Source organism: Abramis brama, assembly GCF_963993115.1.
Source record: "Abramis brama genome assembly, chromosome: 7".
Classification (NCBI taxonomy): domain Eukaryota; kingdom Metazoa; phylum Chordata; class Actinopteri; order Cypriniformes; family Leuciscidae; genus Abramis; species Abramis brama.
In genome coordinates, this window is record NC_139969.1 from 15,981,876 (window position 1) to 15,998,189 (window position 16,314).

Here is a 16,314-nt window from a genome sequence, read left to right on the forward strand (position 1 = left end):
GTAATCATTGGCAAACTCCTCTGCCCTAAGCAACAACAACAAAAAAACCGATAAACGTCAGATAAGAGGTAATGATTTAAATAGATAAACAAAATCAAGAAAAGTTTTGACAACATTTTAATCTTACCCACCAAATTTAAATAGATAAACAAAATCAAGAAAGGTTTTGACAGCATTTTAATATCCTCCAAACACCTCAATTAGATTAAAAAAAAGGTAAATCTAAAGGGTTAAACCTGGTTTGCTAATATTTAATTATACACATTAAATGATTTCAAGGCACTCTGGTCTAACACATTTAAATGTTTCTGTTTAGCTGTATTTGAGCCATGGATTATTTTATTTTTTTTGTTAAAAAAAGATGTATTAAGCAGCCAAAACAATTTACGGTGCACATGCGGGGGAAAAAGATCAGATAAAACAGATTTATACTTTTCACCAGACATGTCAACACACTTTAGGTCTCAGTGTTCCAAAGCTCTTGCATGTACACAGTTTAATAGGCACATGCACTCTTCCAGCTGCGAAAATGTCCTTTAGTATTTTGTGGTCTCTGGAAAGACACTGGGTTCTAATAAACTGAAATAATGTAATTATTAGAGTACAATATTAATGCATTTATCCATCAGCAATTCATTATTGTGAAATGTAAATGTGTTACTTTATTGTGAAATTTCACACGCATTAATGTCTGAAAAGGCATACTTCTAAATTATGAGCTGATAGTTTTAGGGAACAAAATGTTGCTCAATCTGGATAGAAAAAAAACTTGGCTGGAGTTACACATTGCAGCAAAACCACAAATCTGGAAACTCTCTGATTCCCAGCAGTAACTTTTTGGTAGAACTGTCAATGAACTCATTTCTTAGAGGGCATAAGAGAGATCAAGAGTACCCATTACATAATAATAACAAGAATCAAGTATAATAAAGAAATGATACAAAATATGGATACAAAAGAAATTATTTAATAGAATACAACACTTAACATGTATTTGCCATCTATTAAAAATGATTAATACATTGTTGGTCACAAATTAGCTATTTTTAGTAACTGTTATTATCTGGCAGTATGGCAGTCAAAGTTGTAATTTTCATGCTTTTTTTATTTACATAAAACAAATTGAGAAAAGAACCAACAAAAAGCAACATAAAACAAATATAATTTTCAGCTTCAGCTTTAATAACCACCCCTGTTTCCACCCCACCCACCTGAGCCACCTCTGAATCCCCTCCCCCCATATCCTCCACCTCCTCTATATCCCCCACCCCCATTAGATCCTCTGTATCCACCAGATCCCCTGGACCCACCCCCACCATACCCCCTGTATCCACCCCCACCTCCACCCCCGCCACCACGATAACCTCCTGCTCCTCTGAAGCCGCCTCCACCACCCTGGTATCCTCCACCTCCTCTGTATCCCCCACCAGACCAAGATCCACCGCCACCGCCACCTCTGTATCCTCCTCCTCCTCCACGGCCCCTGAACTCTGCACCACCTCCAAAATCAGTACGGGCCATCTTGGGTGGACGTGGACCATCTCCAAAGCTGTAAAAACCAAAGATAAGATGCGTTAAATGAATTGCAACATCTCAAGGTCAAAATGGACCTTCCGCTTAATAGGTCACTTAAATGTATAGGTTAAATTATCTCACCGTGGGTTAGTGGCCATGAGGTTGATGCCTGCTGACGAGGGTCTAGACACAAGTCGAATGACGTTCAACAAGTGCTCGTTGGTGGGATCCAAATTTCTGATGTATTCCGGGTCTTTGGTCACCTCCACCACCAGGCCTTCCATTGCTGCCCTCAGAGCAGCCACACCAGCAGCTACATCATGGGGGATCTGCAATTTGAGCCTACAGAAGGAAGGAATATTCTTGATAATCAAGGAACACTTCTCTTTTGTTGATTTCCTTGCAAATATTTGGTTTGCTCCCAGGATTCCCGTCTCAAGAATCAAGGAGCGCTTTTTTTTTTTTTTTGGTTCAGATTCATGAGAAACATACCAATCATCAAGCTCAACAATTTCTCCATTGGATGTGATCTTCTTTGAGCCGAACAGAATGAGCTGAAGAGGACTGACAAGAGTCATTCCTTTGGCTGAGATGGCTCGAGTTCGGATCTGTAATTACAAAGTACAAGTATATTACAATATTACAAGTATATTACAAACTATACTTGTGTACTCCTATTTTTTCTTTAGAAGTGCTGATTTGGTGCTCAAGAAACATTTCACATTATTTATGTTATTATGTACATTGAAAACAGTTGTGTTGGCTTCATATTTTTGTGGAAACTATGATACATTCTGTGATGAATAGAAAGTTAAAAACATTTATTTGAAATATATAACAGTACAAGTAAGTCACTTTTGATCAATTCATTTAATTGATCATTTAATCCATCTTCCTTGCTGATCAATTGTGGTAATTTCTTAGACCCCAAACTTTTGAACTGTAGTGTGCAAATATAAAAGTCTTACGGACTAAACATACTGATCTCATCTTGCACTACACAGTAGTTTGTCCAATCAAATGCTCTCTAGAATAAGAATGTCCCACCCCTTAATACCACCTGCAGCTGACTAGCAAGTAGAAAATTATGGCTCAAGTCTTGAGCCTAAATGAAGTAGAAACGTAAAAAAAAACTAAATAGTAGTTTCAAGCTAGACTTTAAAACCAACCTTTTCCCCAAAGACAAAAAAGGGAGATGGATACGTCATATCGTGGTTGCTGAAAGGACAGTTGACTGAGGATTTGTGAATGAGAGCATTTCGTCCCTCTGTGGTCAGGATCTTCCTCTTCTCTTTGTGGTAGCACACGTTGGGGTAAGAGCCAAACGTCAGCAGAGAGATCACCACATCCAAGTTATTGTCTGGTCCCACGTTGTTAAACATCTGATTCATGAGGCACTCTATAAAAAAGGAGAAAATCAAAATCAAATTCAGAAACTCAAACAACATCTGTGGACTGTAATAAAGAGCAGCACAACGCAGAAGTGCATTTAGAAGTGCATTTAACCTTCAGGGAAGCCAACGTTAATAAGGATCTCCTTTAGCTGGACCTTGGCCTCCCAGGTCATCCTCAAAGTGGGCATGTTCAGCCTCTTGTGCTCACAAAACCTGATCTCTGCGTCCTCACCTCCCATCCTGATAAAATAGAATCTATTTCAATTGCGAATCCCTCAAGAAAAACAAAAAAACCCCAAAAAATAACAACACACAATACTACATTTAGTACAATGCCCTCTAGACTCACCGGACTTCATCCCAGGCCTGGAAGACAGAGAGTAAAGCCACGTGATCTGAGAAACGTGTGCCCGCAAAGTTCCTATGAACAAAGCCGAGACGTTTTCCCTCGTTGATGAAGGGCTCTTGGAAACAGCTCGCTGCTGAGATGGTGCACACGGCATCTCCAACACTACAGCACAATCACACACAGAAATGCAAGTAAATACAACAGGCGATTGAGGAAAAACAGCTAATTAAAAAGTATACCAAAAAAGTATTTAATTATATAATACACATTATATTTAAATATCTATTATATAATATGTATGTCTATAAATATACTACTATTCAGACGTTTGGGGTCAGTAGGATTCGTTAATACATTTATTCAGCACACATCAAAAGTGACAGTAATCAAATGTTACAAAAGCTTTCTATTTTAAATAAATGCTTTTTTTAAACTTTCTAATCAGAATCCTAGAATTTATCACGTTTCCATTTAGCAGTTTTCAACATTGATTATAATAAGACTTTTTATTTTTATCGAGCAGCAAATCAGCATATTAGAATGATTTCTGAAGGATCATGTGACACTGAAGACTGGAATAATGATTCTGAAAATTCAGCTTTTCCATCACAGGAATAAATAATATTTTAAAATATATTTAAATAGAAAACTATTTTAAATTGTAATAATATTAATATTACACAATATTACTATTTTACTGTATTTTTGATCAAATAAAGCAAGCCTTGGTGAACAAAGAGACTTATTTCAAGAACTTTATTGACCCCAAACTTATGAACAGTAGTGTACATGCATGTGTCATCTTTTTTTATTTTACTTTTCATTTTGGGGTTAAATGTGACCTGACAGGTTTGTAAGAATCACGAATTGATAAACAGCCAAGGTTGGATGAATAAACTTACTTAAAGATGCATCCCATGATCATCATCTTTCCCAGACGTGGTTCAATGGGGAGTTTGGCCAGAATGCGTCCCAGTGGAGTCAGCTCATCATTACAGTCTAGAGCATCCAGCTCTGGGAAACAACAGAGGCTTGTTGGATTTGATTCACTTCAACATAATTACCATAAAGACACTGAAGCTGTACCTCTCAGTGTATGTTCAGCTTCAATAACGGCATCCAATGGAGGCGGCTCAATGGCTTTAGACAAGAAATTCCCGATGGCACCCAGTCTCAGTAGCTTAATGCTGAGGGCCACCTCATGCAGCGGCGTGCGGAAGATTTCTGGAGTCATATGGGTCTCCAGTCTGCATAACAATCATTGCAATCATCATTTCATATACAGTTTGATTTTAAGGCGGCATTACAACTGAAGAATGACATTTCATACTTATCAAAGCGAGCTCTGCTGCACAGGTGAAAGCAGAAGCCTGGTCTGACTCGGCCAGCTCGCCCCTTCCTCTGCTCAAGGTTGGTCTTGGAGGCCCACACTGTGGCGTAGTTTGTCATGTTGTTGTGAGAAGTGAACAACTTCACTTTCTGCCTGAATGACACATATTTGGTATTTTAAAACCATTTGCGGACAAAACGGAGCATATAGAGAAGATAAATGTACATAAAAGAAAAATAGTTCACCTAAAAAAAAATTTACACACCCTCATGTCGTCCCAAACCTGTATGACTTTATATGTTCTGCATTACAGAAACAATAATGTTGGTAACCAAACAGTTTTGGTTACCATTGACTTCCATTTTATGGACAAAAAATACTGAGACATCTCATAATATCTCAAGTCATACAGGTTTGGAATGACATGCAGGTGAGTAAATGACAAGATTTTTCATTTTTTGGGTGAATAATTTCTTTAATCAAAGGAGCTGCTTACTTGCAGGAGTCAAGGACAAAGACCACATCATTGATGGTGATGCTGGTCTCAGCGATGTTTGTGGATAAAATGACCTGTGGTGTGATAGAAACAATTGTTTAAAAATAATTAATACATAAATTTCCTATACTGAACAATAAAACTTCTACAGACCTTAGTCACACCGTCAGGGACAGGCTCGAACACTCGTCTCTGTTCTTCCCTGGGGATTTGAGAGTGAAGGGGCAGGATTCGGTATTGATGACCGCCTTAGAAGGACACAATATTGAAGGATTCACTATTAGTCATTTTAAGAAAATAGGGGATACAAGTCAATTTATCAGAAGAAAAGATTTCACTTGAGTGCGTGCAGAATATCATTAAATTACAGACCGAAGTGTGGGTTCATCTCCAGGTGTTTTTGCATGGAATAGATAAGGTTCCAGCCTGGCAGGAAGACAAGCACAGCTCCTGGGACGTCCAGCGTTTCAATGTACTTCAGCAAAGCCTCAATCAGCTCGAATGGAGTTTCCTTCTCATTCAGCTGAGACATGGCACGCTTGGTCTCAGGACTATACTCAGGCCCACAGATGACATTACAGTTCACCTGTGGAAAACAGAAGTAGGCTCATTTAATTTATTGAAATCAAGTAAAAGGTCACCTGAACGCTGTTGTGGAGTATCTAATGTTTAGTTAGTTAAATGCAGCTGTTCATCAGCTATGTTTTTGAAATCAGTTTTAGTTGTACTTGTAAAATAATTTAATTCAAATAATTTAATACTTTTGATTTTTTTAGGATTCATTGGTTAATATAAAGGTCAAAAGAACAGCATTAGAACAGGAATATTATATTAATACTTAATTTCCAGATACTATTTTAATAATTGGTCTAAATAACTTTAATTAATGACCGCATAACAGCCATATTTAATATTTATAATAATAATTGTAAACAAAACAAAAACAAAACATACTTCTTCCTCTCCACCATCTTCATCTTTATCTTTTTTCTTCCGGTCCATTGGTGGTGGTACGAACTGAGTCATCTGAATGCAGTCTTCTAGGAAATACTCTGGAAATCGAAATCAATCAGGTTGTTGAAATGACTTCAACAGTGTTTTACAGTCAACATATTCTAAATTAATGCTCTATTATTGAGCAATGGGTTTCCAAACAACTTACATAGGAATATTTAATCCAATGTGAGATGCGAGTATTGAAGATTTAAAAATACATTATAATACAGTGCATTGAGAAAACCTGCTTCTGACCTTGTACAGCATGTGCACGTCCATGCACCTCGATGACAGGACAGTTGAAAAAGTATTCCTTAAACATGGTGGTGTCAATGGTGGCAGACATGAGGATGATGCGCACATCAGGGTAAGCCTGGACAACATCTCTCAACACGACCAACAGGAAATCAGTCTGGACAGAAAAACACACTTGTGAATATACAGAGACAGGATACTGCTGTCTGATATGGTATAGTAAGCTGATATGGTATGGTAACGATGGACTTACATTTAAGTCCCTCTCATGGATTTCATCCACAATCACATGACTGATGCCACGGATACCAGATTCCAGCTTCCTCAGCAAAACCCCTGTGAATAAGACATGTTTAGCTATATCGCCCAGCTCTACGCAGTGTGCCCCAGTCAGAGATTAAGAAGTGGAACTTACCAACTGTGCAGAAGAGGATGCTGGCATGAGGTCTGGGCAGGACTGACTCAAAACGCACACTGTAACCACAGCTTTTCCCAACCTCCTCTGCTCTCTCAAAAGATACACGTTCTGACACTGACACAGCACTGATCCGTCTCGGCTAAGAGATGAACGGTCGCAGAAGCAAGTCACAAAACAGGTCCGTCTCCTCAAGGTGACCAAGCACACAAAATAATAAAGTATTTCAACACACTCACCTGTGTAACAACAATATTGCATTCAGATGCTCTGCCTCTTTTTATGAACTCATCCAAGATGTACTGAGGAACCTGAGTGGTCTTTCCACAGCCGGTGGCTCCACGAATGATGACCACTGGGCTATTGTGAATGGCGGACATGATTTGCTCCTCGAAGTTCTTGACTGGCAGCTGATTTCGTTCTGCTACAATCTGTAGAAAGAACATGCTGCTAGTTGATTTTACAATACTAAAAGCTTAAGAACAACTCCAAAATTTTAGTCTATGTCTATATATATATATATATATATATACAGTGCAATGCATAAGTGAATACACCCATGCTAAAGTTGACTAAAAAGAGGAATAAAAAATCATATTTTGGAAATTGAACTTAATGCCTTAATTTAAAAAATTAGGAAAAATCCAAACTTTAAGGACACCAATTTTCTTTGTGAATGAATAATGTATCGTAAATAAATAAATGTTCTTCCTTAAAATACATGGTGCATAAGTGAGTACACCCCTATGTTAAATTCCCATAGAGGCAGGCAGATTTTTATTTTTAAGTATTTTTTTTATTTATTTTTTAGGATACTATGCATCCTGATAAAGTTCCCTTGGCCTTTGGAATTAAAATAGCCCCACATCATCACATAGCCTTCACCATACCTAGAGATTGGCATGGGGTACTTTCCATAAGATCATCTCTCAATGCAAATCAAACTAGCTTTTAGGCTAACTGAAATAAAATCATGCCAATCTCTAGGTATGGTGAAGGCTATGTGATGATGTGGGGCTATTTTAATTCCAAAGGCCAAGGGAACTTTATCAGGATGCATAGTATCCTAAAAAAAAAAATGTAAAAAAATACTTAAAAATAAAAATCTGCCTGCCTCTATGGGAATTTAACATAGGGGTGTACTCACTTATGCACCATGTATTTTAAGGAAGAACATTTATTTATTTACGATACATTATTCATTCACAAAGAAAATTGGTGTCCTTAAAGGTTGGATTTTTCCTAATTTTTTAAATTAAGGCATTAAGTTCAATTTCCAAAATATGATTTTTTATTCCTCTTTTTAGTCAACTTTAGCATGGGTGTATTCACTTATGCATTGCACTGTATATATATATAAAAATATATAAAAACTCCTTTTGCATGACATAACAGGATAGGGGGGTTTAGTATGTTTGTTTTAAAAAATGTGAAGTGCTTTTAAAGAAAATATTCCGGCTCCAGGGGGATAAACGAAGGCCTTCTGAGGGTAATCCGTGCGGTTTTGTCGTAAAAATATACATATTTAAAACTTTATAAACGAAAATAACTGGCTTCCGGTAGCGGTCGACGCGCGTTCATGGAGATGGATGCTGGCGTATGACGTAGGACGTAGCGCAGGAAGCGTCGTGACGTAGAACGAACGTGACAGCGCAGCCAGAGAGCAGAGCAAAACAAAACTCTACGTTCGTTCTACGTCACGACGCTTCCTGCGCTAGGTCCTACGTCATACGCCAGCATCCATCTCCATGAACGCGCGTCGACCACTACCGGAAGCCAGTTATTTTCGTTTATAAAGTTTTAAATATGTATATTTTTACGACAAAACCGCACGGATTACCCTCAGAAGGCCTTCGTTTATCCCCCTGGAGCCGGATGGATTACTTTTGAGAAGGATGCATGCACATTTTCGGACTTGAAGCAGGTGGACCCCATTGCTTCACATTATAACCACTGAAAGATCTAAGACATTTTCTAAAATAACTGAAAATGTGTTCGTCTGAAAAAAGATTGACATATGCATCTCGAACGGCTTGAGGGTGAGTAAATCATGGCTTAAATATCATTTTTGGGCGAACTATCCCTTTAATACCAGACTACAAGTAAAACCCATAAAACTCTTTTATTTCATGCAGTCTTTAAAGGCTGTTTTTAGCTCACTGTCTGCAGATCTTTGTCCTGTTCAAGTTGAAAGTTGAGCTCCTGTAGCAGGTCTGTGCTGATCTGTTCTGGGGTACACTGCAAATCAAAAAGAAGTACAATACGTTTTCAGTTGGATGATGTATATAACACTAAATTCAACTGATATCATTTGATTTAAAAAGTTCATTGCAGAACAGCAGACTCACAAAGGCCAGCGGTCCTTCGTCGATGTTGGAGCTGGTCCAGGGGTTCCAGTTGATCTGCGGTGGAGACCACGGCACCACTCCTGCCATGCTCTGCCTTTGTGAGGGCTCAAAGTGAGCCAACTTCCCTTGTACCAGAGATACTGGACTGTTGGGGTCCTGTGGCTAAAACAGGACAAACAAAGTTGTTGGCACATGCTCATATGTCACTAATAAGAAGTCATGCAGGTTTTCTGTCCAACACTTACAGGAGGAGGGATCTGGATGCCAAGTTCTTGCACAATACTGTGCAATTGCTGCTGTACATCATCACTGAGATTCACTTCATATACATCCACCTGTCATAACAACCCAGACAGGAAGTCAGAGGAGTCAATGAACACACAGACCTCAAAGATAGTTGAACTGGGGTGTTAAACTCACACTTTCTCCCTCTTTCTTCTTGGTAAGTCCTGTGTAAGCCTCTATAACCCCCAAATGGTAAAGCTGACGGACAAGAGAAAGCGCACAAGACTGGGCCGCCAGCTTCTTTGTTGAGCCATGCTCACGGGCAAAAACCTCTAGAAAAGTAGGACAGCATTAGCAAGGACACAACTGCTGATTGTTGATGTGAAACTATTTGCCCTTGGCCCTTATAGTTAAGTACATAGAAGGTTGCGAAGTATTCTGATACTTACTCCTACCAAGTTGTCTTACAAAGATTGTCATCTCGGCAATAAAACTCCTACAATAGAGCAACATTTTAAATCAAGACATCCGAACATGACATTTAGCCCACAGATGTCCTTAACAATGTAGCAAAAACAAACTCCCACAAACTGACCTCTTAACCGGGCAGCACATGAGATCAACAGAGTGACATTTCAGCGCTGGGTCCGAACAACCCATCTTGAGCAGGTTTGTTTTTCTGCCAGACTTCTAAACAGGGAGTTATTCCTCTCAAGGTACTGGAGAACTCGAGCCCTGATGGACGAGTGACATCAGAAATCACAACCAGACATTACTTTGCCTTTCCCACCTCTAAACCCAATCAATCACGTACTTTACCATGTGACCTCTTAGTGTAGCCTAAGTCATGTCACATGTTTTCCCCCATGTAAGGTTGTGATTTCTGGCATCTCTTTTGTCCTCCTTCAAGATTACATACTACATGGGTGAATCTCACAAAAGCATGTCCAGGTCACATTCCACTCTAAAATCAAGTAAATATGATAAAATAATAATAACTAGATAAAAAATTGTCAAGACAAACTTTGAAGTTGGCTTGAGAAAGCCAGGCCAGAAAGTTTGAACGCTTGAAGTTTGAAGGTTTTCAGTTTCAAGTAGTTTGAATGTTTTGAAGGAAATACAGTCTATCAGAAAAACAGATGCATAAATAGATAGATAGGGTGTTTTTTCATGTTGCTAGCATGATTTAGCACATTGCTAACCTGTTGGGGGCATGACTATCATGTTTCTAGCATGATTTAACATGATGTAACATGCTGCTACCATGATTTAACACGTTGCTAGCGTGATTTAATTCATTGCTAACATGCTGGTGACATGATTAACATGTTGGTGACGTGATTAACATGTTGCTAGCATGATTTATCATGTTGCTAGCACGATTTAGCATTTTGCTAGCATGATTTAACATGTTTCTAACAAGACTTAACATCTTGCTAGTATGTTGCTAGCATGATGAGCATGTTCCTAACATGATTTAACATCTTGCTAGCATGATTTAACATGTTTATTATTTATTATTATACATTTGAATGGACATTTTGAATTGTTAATAACAATAATTGAGTCTGTTTTTTGTATTGTGATATTATGGCAATTAAGTACATTATCCCTATACATTTTCATTACTGTAATTCATTTTTTTGACTCTAAAGTGAAATATGACCTGGACATGTTATTGACAAGTTTCGTGAGATTCACCCATATGACATTGTTGATTTTCTAAGATTACATCCAAAACGAAGAGATCTTGTTGCCTGAGATCTCCTTGAGGTTAGATGCACATCAAGGAGTTCTCTGTGATTGTTTCAGTCCAGCAGAAAAACAAACCCTTGATACATTACATTCAAACGTATGCAAAGTATGATTTTTAAAGAGGCATATCATTGAAAACATTTATTTACAAATGAATATCTCTCTTAAACAGCAGGTGGAATGGGTAAAAACTAAGCTGTAATAGCAAATGTCTCTATTTGATGGGAATGTTCTGACCTGTTGTGATCAGGCCCCACTTGGCTGTACTTGTAGTCTGTTTGGTTTTTCTCCTTCTGAAAGAACTGGTTCAGACGGGCCTTCGCATTATCCAGAGTCCAGTTCCCATGCAGGCCAGCGTTCAGATCAACTTCCTCTGATTCCAAGGTCTAGGGAAATAAGAAAAAAAAACAACAACTTAATTCTCAGAAACTTTCAATAATGGTGGTCATTAGACAGAAAACTGCCCTTAAAAAATGAAGAGCTACCGCTTTGTCATCCTGTTCCTGTCTCTTGGAGTAATACTCCTGCAGGTTGGCTCCTCGCTCCCATTGGGCATTACCAAAACCAGAGTAGCCCAAACCTGTGACTCCAGGAACGGGTGCAGAGGGTGCAGAAGCTGCAGAAGGTTCTGAGACACAGGAAGAATTCAGAGTTAGAAATTGCTTTAGTCAATGTTTAATATGGTTTAAATACCAGTGTGTCAATGCAGCTAGACAGTAAGCTAACTAGCCCATGCTGGTAGATGCCATAAACTACACCAATCTGTGGGAAAAAAGCATATTTCACCATTGACAGCCATTTACATGTAGCTGTGTATTCTGACTAAATATTTAGAAAGCAACACCCAAAGCAGATACTTCATTACTTTATAGCAGATGTTATGTTTTAGTAACCGATTATTGGATTAATTTAACATCTCTCACCGGATTCCTTCTTCACAGCCAGATGTGGAGGTAGTGGACAGTTGGATGGGAGATTTCCAAACTCAACACCGGCTTCTTCATTCCCTCCATTGCCTCCATCAGGTACACTGACCTGAAAATGATAAACATAAACTTAGTCCTTTCCTCATAACACACAACAGATGAGCTGTGGTCAACATAGATGTGATACTGACCCCTAGAGCAGGAACTTCACCAGGACTTATTTCTTTCATCCGAACAAGATAATTCACAAAATCTCGGGCAGCATTGGACTGAGCATCCTTCTTGTTGGTGGAATTTCCCATGCCAATGTAATTGTAACTCTCCACACGCACCTTAGTGAAGAAACATGGTTTAAAACGGGTCTCCAACTACAACTATATATATATATATATATATATATATATATATATATATATATATATATATATACACATACATACACACACAGATACACAGTGTGGTATTAAAGAAATCTATCGATATAGACATATAGATGTGAATATGAATCATATATACAGTGTATATTTTATATAGAGGCCTCACCTCACACACGAATTTCTGTCTGTTTTTATTCCCAGCCGCTCGGATGTCATAGTTCGGAGTTATCTTCTTTTTTCCACACCAAGCATACAGAAAGTTCTTAATGTCCGCCATTATTGACGGTCTGCGTGTGAATTAGATTAATATTAATAATACGATTTATCTTTAAATTCTCAAAGATAACTTAACTCTGAACTGAGTGGAAGAGCGAATGCCAGTTGATATACAGTAACAAACGGCAAGAATAACTGTATCTATCTAGAGAAAACTAACGTTAACTGAATAATGAGATTTAAAAGTTAAAAGTTGAAACTGTAACGCACACTTAAAATAACAATACATTTAAAAGATGCATCTAGTTAAACAGATTTGTTTTGGCTATATGTTTGCAGGTAGTCTGCAGCAATGAATGGGCTAACATTAGGTAACGTTAGCCCCCTACAGCCATCTCCACGCCAAATAAGAAAATTATTATCAAATAAAACTATTAAGTAAAATAAAGATGAACTACTTTACGTTTGCAGCATACCAGAAAAAAACCCAGCTCACGCAAATCCAAACAAGACGTACACGATGTTCAGAAAAGTACGTATGTTACAGGACAATTAGCATTGCAGTATCGTTAAAAAGCTCAGAACAGGAACAGGAAGAACCGGAAGTGACGCAGCCATGAGAGCGTAGCATAAAATCCAACGCAACATCGCTCCTGTCCTTGCAATGCAAATTCATCAAAATGATATTATCGAATGTTAGTTCACCTTTACTTGGTCAAATGAAGGTTAATTGTAGGTTTGACACACAAAAATCCACATTATGCATAAAATAGATACTACTCCCGCAAAGTTAACTTCCCTGTAATGTGCATTATATGTATGTGTATTGTATATCCGTCGATTCTGCTGTCAGCACTGTTTTTTTGGTATATTATGTACATTTATGTATGTGTACATTGAATATGCGTCCGTATATTGAATATCTACTGTATATTGTTTCTTGTGCAATGTCTGGACTGATGTTCACACATTACCTGTAAATGCTGTAGTGACAATAAATTTAGTTTTAGTTGAGTTATTTTTTTTTATCTTTCACATAATATTTAGAAGATATACATGTCTATATTCATATATTCACTTAAGAATAACTTTAAGAATGTAATAATCCTTATAGTAATGAATATAAACAATAGTAATGTGCAATAATGCCAATAAGGAAGAATGAAATTAAGAGAGCAGAAATGATTAATCAATTTCAGGTCACACACACAGACAAAATGATCAATGAGGCCACAATCATCTTTATTCAATGCTCAGCTTTCAACTTTGAGACTGACCATCAAATACATTGCTACAAGAACAGCAAACATTGAGGAGTTCTGTGCCACAAAAGGTTAAAGGCATTGATGCTCATATGGACAGTGAGAACACAGTGGTAAAACAATGACTTTCAATAAAGGTAACCGACAAACAATAGACAGGATCAGAAGGAGGGCAGTGAGGCTGTCTAAAACAAGAGGGCAGTGAGACTGAAGATTGGTAGTTTCACAGCACTCTGGTCAGATACACAGGGCAAAAAACAACCAAAAAGTTAAGTTAGGTTGAGTGACTGTCAAATAGCCTACATATCTGACAAAATAAAACGATTAATTCAGAACAATATTTTATTTCATTAAACCCACTGCTTCAGTCGTCTTTTTAGTAACATTAATGAACACATACTTATCTTGCATTTCATTTTCAAGATTTCGTAATTTTGCAATTGAACTGTGGCTGCCTTAACCGTGTCCTTTCAGTTAGTCACCTAAAAATCAGCTGTAACAACCTTTTGCAAGATGATAACATAAAATAATGATAATAATATAATAATAAAAAAAAAAAATAGAAAATTTGTGTTAGAAAACTGAGTGCATAAAATTGCCTTTCATCTATTTCTGCCTGTCAGATTCTGCAACTTGCGTACATTTACATTTACGGCTGATACCTATGTGCTTTTCTTCATATTTTCTTTTAAAACAATTCTATTTTACGATATGTACATCTCCTTCATATATTTTAGGCAATAATTAAAAATCTTTTTGCAATCTTAAATCAGCATTTATGCGTAAATCAGTATTTAAAATAAAAAAACACAAACTCACTGACTCAGATCCGACGCTACATTTAACTCTCCCACGCAATTTCAGAACACTCCTCTGCAGTAGCACTTCTGTACATAACCAATATTAGATAACGTTTATATACAATTATAACCAGACATTCCTTGCAATTGCATTTATACAGTAGTCAGTCAGTTTTTAGGCATGTAGTCTGGGTACTCTGTCCCTGTTGAACTCGACCGATCGGTGCCGGTGATCTGTCTTGGAGCACCAATCGGCATGGATCATCAAGTCCATGAGCACCAATCAGCAGCTGCTGTTCTTAAACTCTCCGTTCTCAGTGATGGAGAGCTTGGTGGGGTTGGTGGGCGACAGACCATTGCGGAGGTTGTGCATGCTGTATCGCTCTTTCACCTGAGTGAGGGCACCCATCAGCCGAGAGTTAGCTGCATCCAGGGAGCTGATCCTCTTCTCCTACAAAAGAGAGAAAGAGAGAGAAGTACATCAATATCTGGAGGTCAGAAGCAACATGTAGATGATATTAGTAATCTTGTTTCTTAACATTACTTAAAGGAATATTCAAGGTTAAATATAACAACCCACCCTATATATAGATACATATATAAACTTTATTATTTAAAGGTAGCATAACTTTGATTATGCATCACATTCTACTACACTTTTCTATTTCTATTATATATATTTTTTTCAAACTTTCAATTGTATTTAACCTTGAATATTCTTTTAAAAAGATTCATTACAAATAAAATAATATAATAAAATTATGAATGTGAAATAGTGAAAATATTGAAAGTAAAAATAGCGGACATACATGGTGAAACTAAACATTTGAAGAAAAAAAATCACTAAATTTAATGTTTTATTATGTGTATATTTCTTTAAGGGTGCTTTCACACATGAGTGTTTGTTTCGGAACCTGGTGCGTTTTCTCCCTTGGTTCGGTTCATTTAGGCATAGGCTATGTGAACACGGCAATTGCGCTTAGATCCGCACCAAAACCATTGCTCGGAGATCGGCTGAATAAAGTGAACTTAGTTCGCTTGTGGTGTGAAAGCAAACCGACCCAACAGACCAATGAACCAAATGGTATTATAATTCATACCAGGAAATGTGCTATATAAATGGCAGTAGTATCTGATTCTGTGAGTGAGAAGATTAGTTATCACAGCTGAAAACCAAAAGAGCACCTCGTCATCTTAAAATGTTGTGTAACTGCGCTTCCCCTCGCAAGAATGCTGTCCCGATAAAGCTTTGATTCCTGCTCTAGCTGCATTATAACATTCGTGTAGTGTTTGCATGTCTTGACACAGTTAACCTCTAGACAGCACTGGGAGATTCAGAGAGAGCGTGTTTGAATTTGCTGTAGTATTAATACGAATGTAGTATATAATTTAACAGCGGGAATGATGGCTACTTTCGTATAGTGTTTGCGCGTGTCTCGACAGTTACAAATAAAGCCACAATAAGCTCATGGAGCAAACTTGTCAATCATCTTGATAGACGACGCAGAGGAAACTCTGACCAATAAGAGGACGGTTGTACTCGGTGCATGTGACTTGCATAAACACATTTTGGTACGCTTTGAAAGGTTGCCTTGTGAAAGCGAACCGAACCAAGAAGAAAATGGAACATTGTAACAAATTAAGTCCCTGTTTCG

General features: G+C 37.7%; 2 protein-coding genes across 8 annotated transcripts in view; both read right to left on the reverse strand.

Moving 5' to 3' along the window:
• Positions 1-945: 945 nt before the first annotated feature.
• On the reverse strand, positions 946-13,191 carry dhx9 (DEAH (Asp-Glu-Ala-His) box helicase 9). Of its 2 annotated transcripts, none has more exons than XM_084120103.1 (28): positions 13,061-13,191; positions 12,548-12,668; positions 12,196-12,336; positions 12,002-12,113; positions 11,564-11,706; positions 11,316-11,464; positions 9,773-9,819; positions 9,519-9,655; positions 9,344-9,433; positions 9,099-9,260; positions 8,911-8,988; positions 6,990-7,181; positions 6,751-6,892; positions 6,589-6,671; positions 6,336-6,492; positions 6,039-6,136; positions 5,457-5,670; positions 5,238-5,332; positions 5,085-5,158; positions 4,589-4,741; positions 4,345-4,505; positions 4,161-4,272; positions 3,259-3,420; positions 3,022-3,149; positions 2,685-2,914; positions 2,008-2,123; positions 1,657-1,857; positions 946-1,549 (listed from the first exon to the last, which is right to left on the reverse strand). In XM_084120103.1, exons 1-28 carry the CDS (start codon positions 13,069-13,071, stop codon positions 1,180-1,182), a joined length of 3,879 nt encoding a protein of 1,292 aa, XP_083976229.1. In that variant the 5' UTR covers positions 13,072-13,191; the 3' UTR covers positions 946-1,179. The 2 variants fall into 2 exon arrangements, with proteins under 2 accessions (XP_083976229.1, XP_083976230.1); XM_084120104.1 differs by lacking the exon at positions 13,061-13,191 and adding an exon at positions 9,919-10,058.
• Positions 13,192-13,818: 627 nt separating this feature from the next.
• Positions 13,819-16,314, reverse strand: part of rasal2 (RAS protein activator like 2) — a 77,729-nt gene continuing 75,233 nt past the window's right edge. For all 6 annotated transcript variants that reach the window (XM_084120101.1, XM_084120099.1, XM_084120100.1 and 3 more), the window contains one exon: positions 13,819-15,110. In XM_084120101.1, coding sequence (XP_083976227.1) covers positions 14,943-15,110 — 168 coding nt within the window. In that variant the 3' untranslated portion in view covers positions 13,819-14,942. The remainder of the gene's footprint in view (positions 15,111-16,314) is intronic.

Bases quoted from the DNA above. Each gene is read 5' to 3' on its own strand.
- dhx9 (XM_084120103.1), bottom strand. The intron at 7,182-8,910 runs GTGAGCTAAAAA...TTCTTTCTACAG, and splicing joins AGGACAAAGATCTGCAGACA to ATTGTAGCAGAACGAAATCA. The intron at 3,150-3,258 runs GTGAGTCTAGAG...CTATTTTATCAG, and splicing joins CAGGCCTGGGATGAAGTCCG to GATGGGAGGTGAGGACGCAG.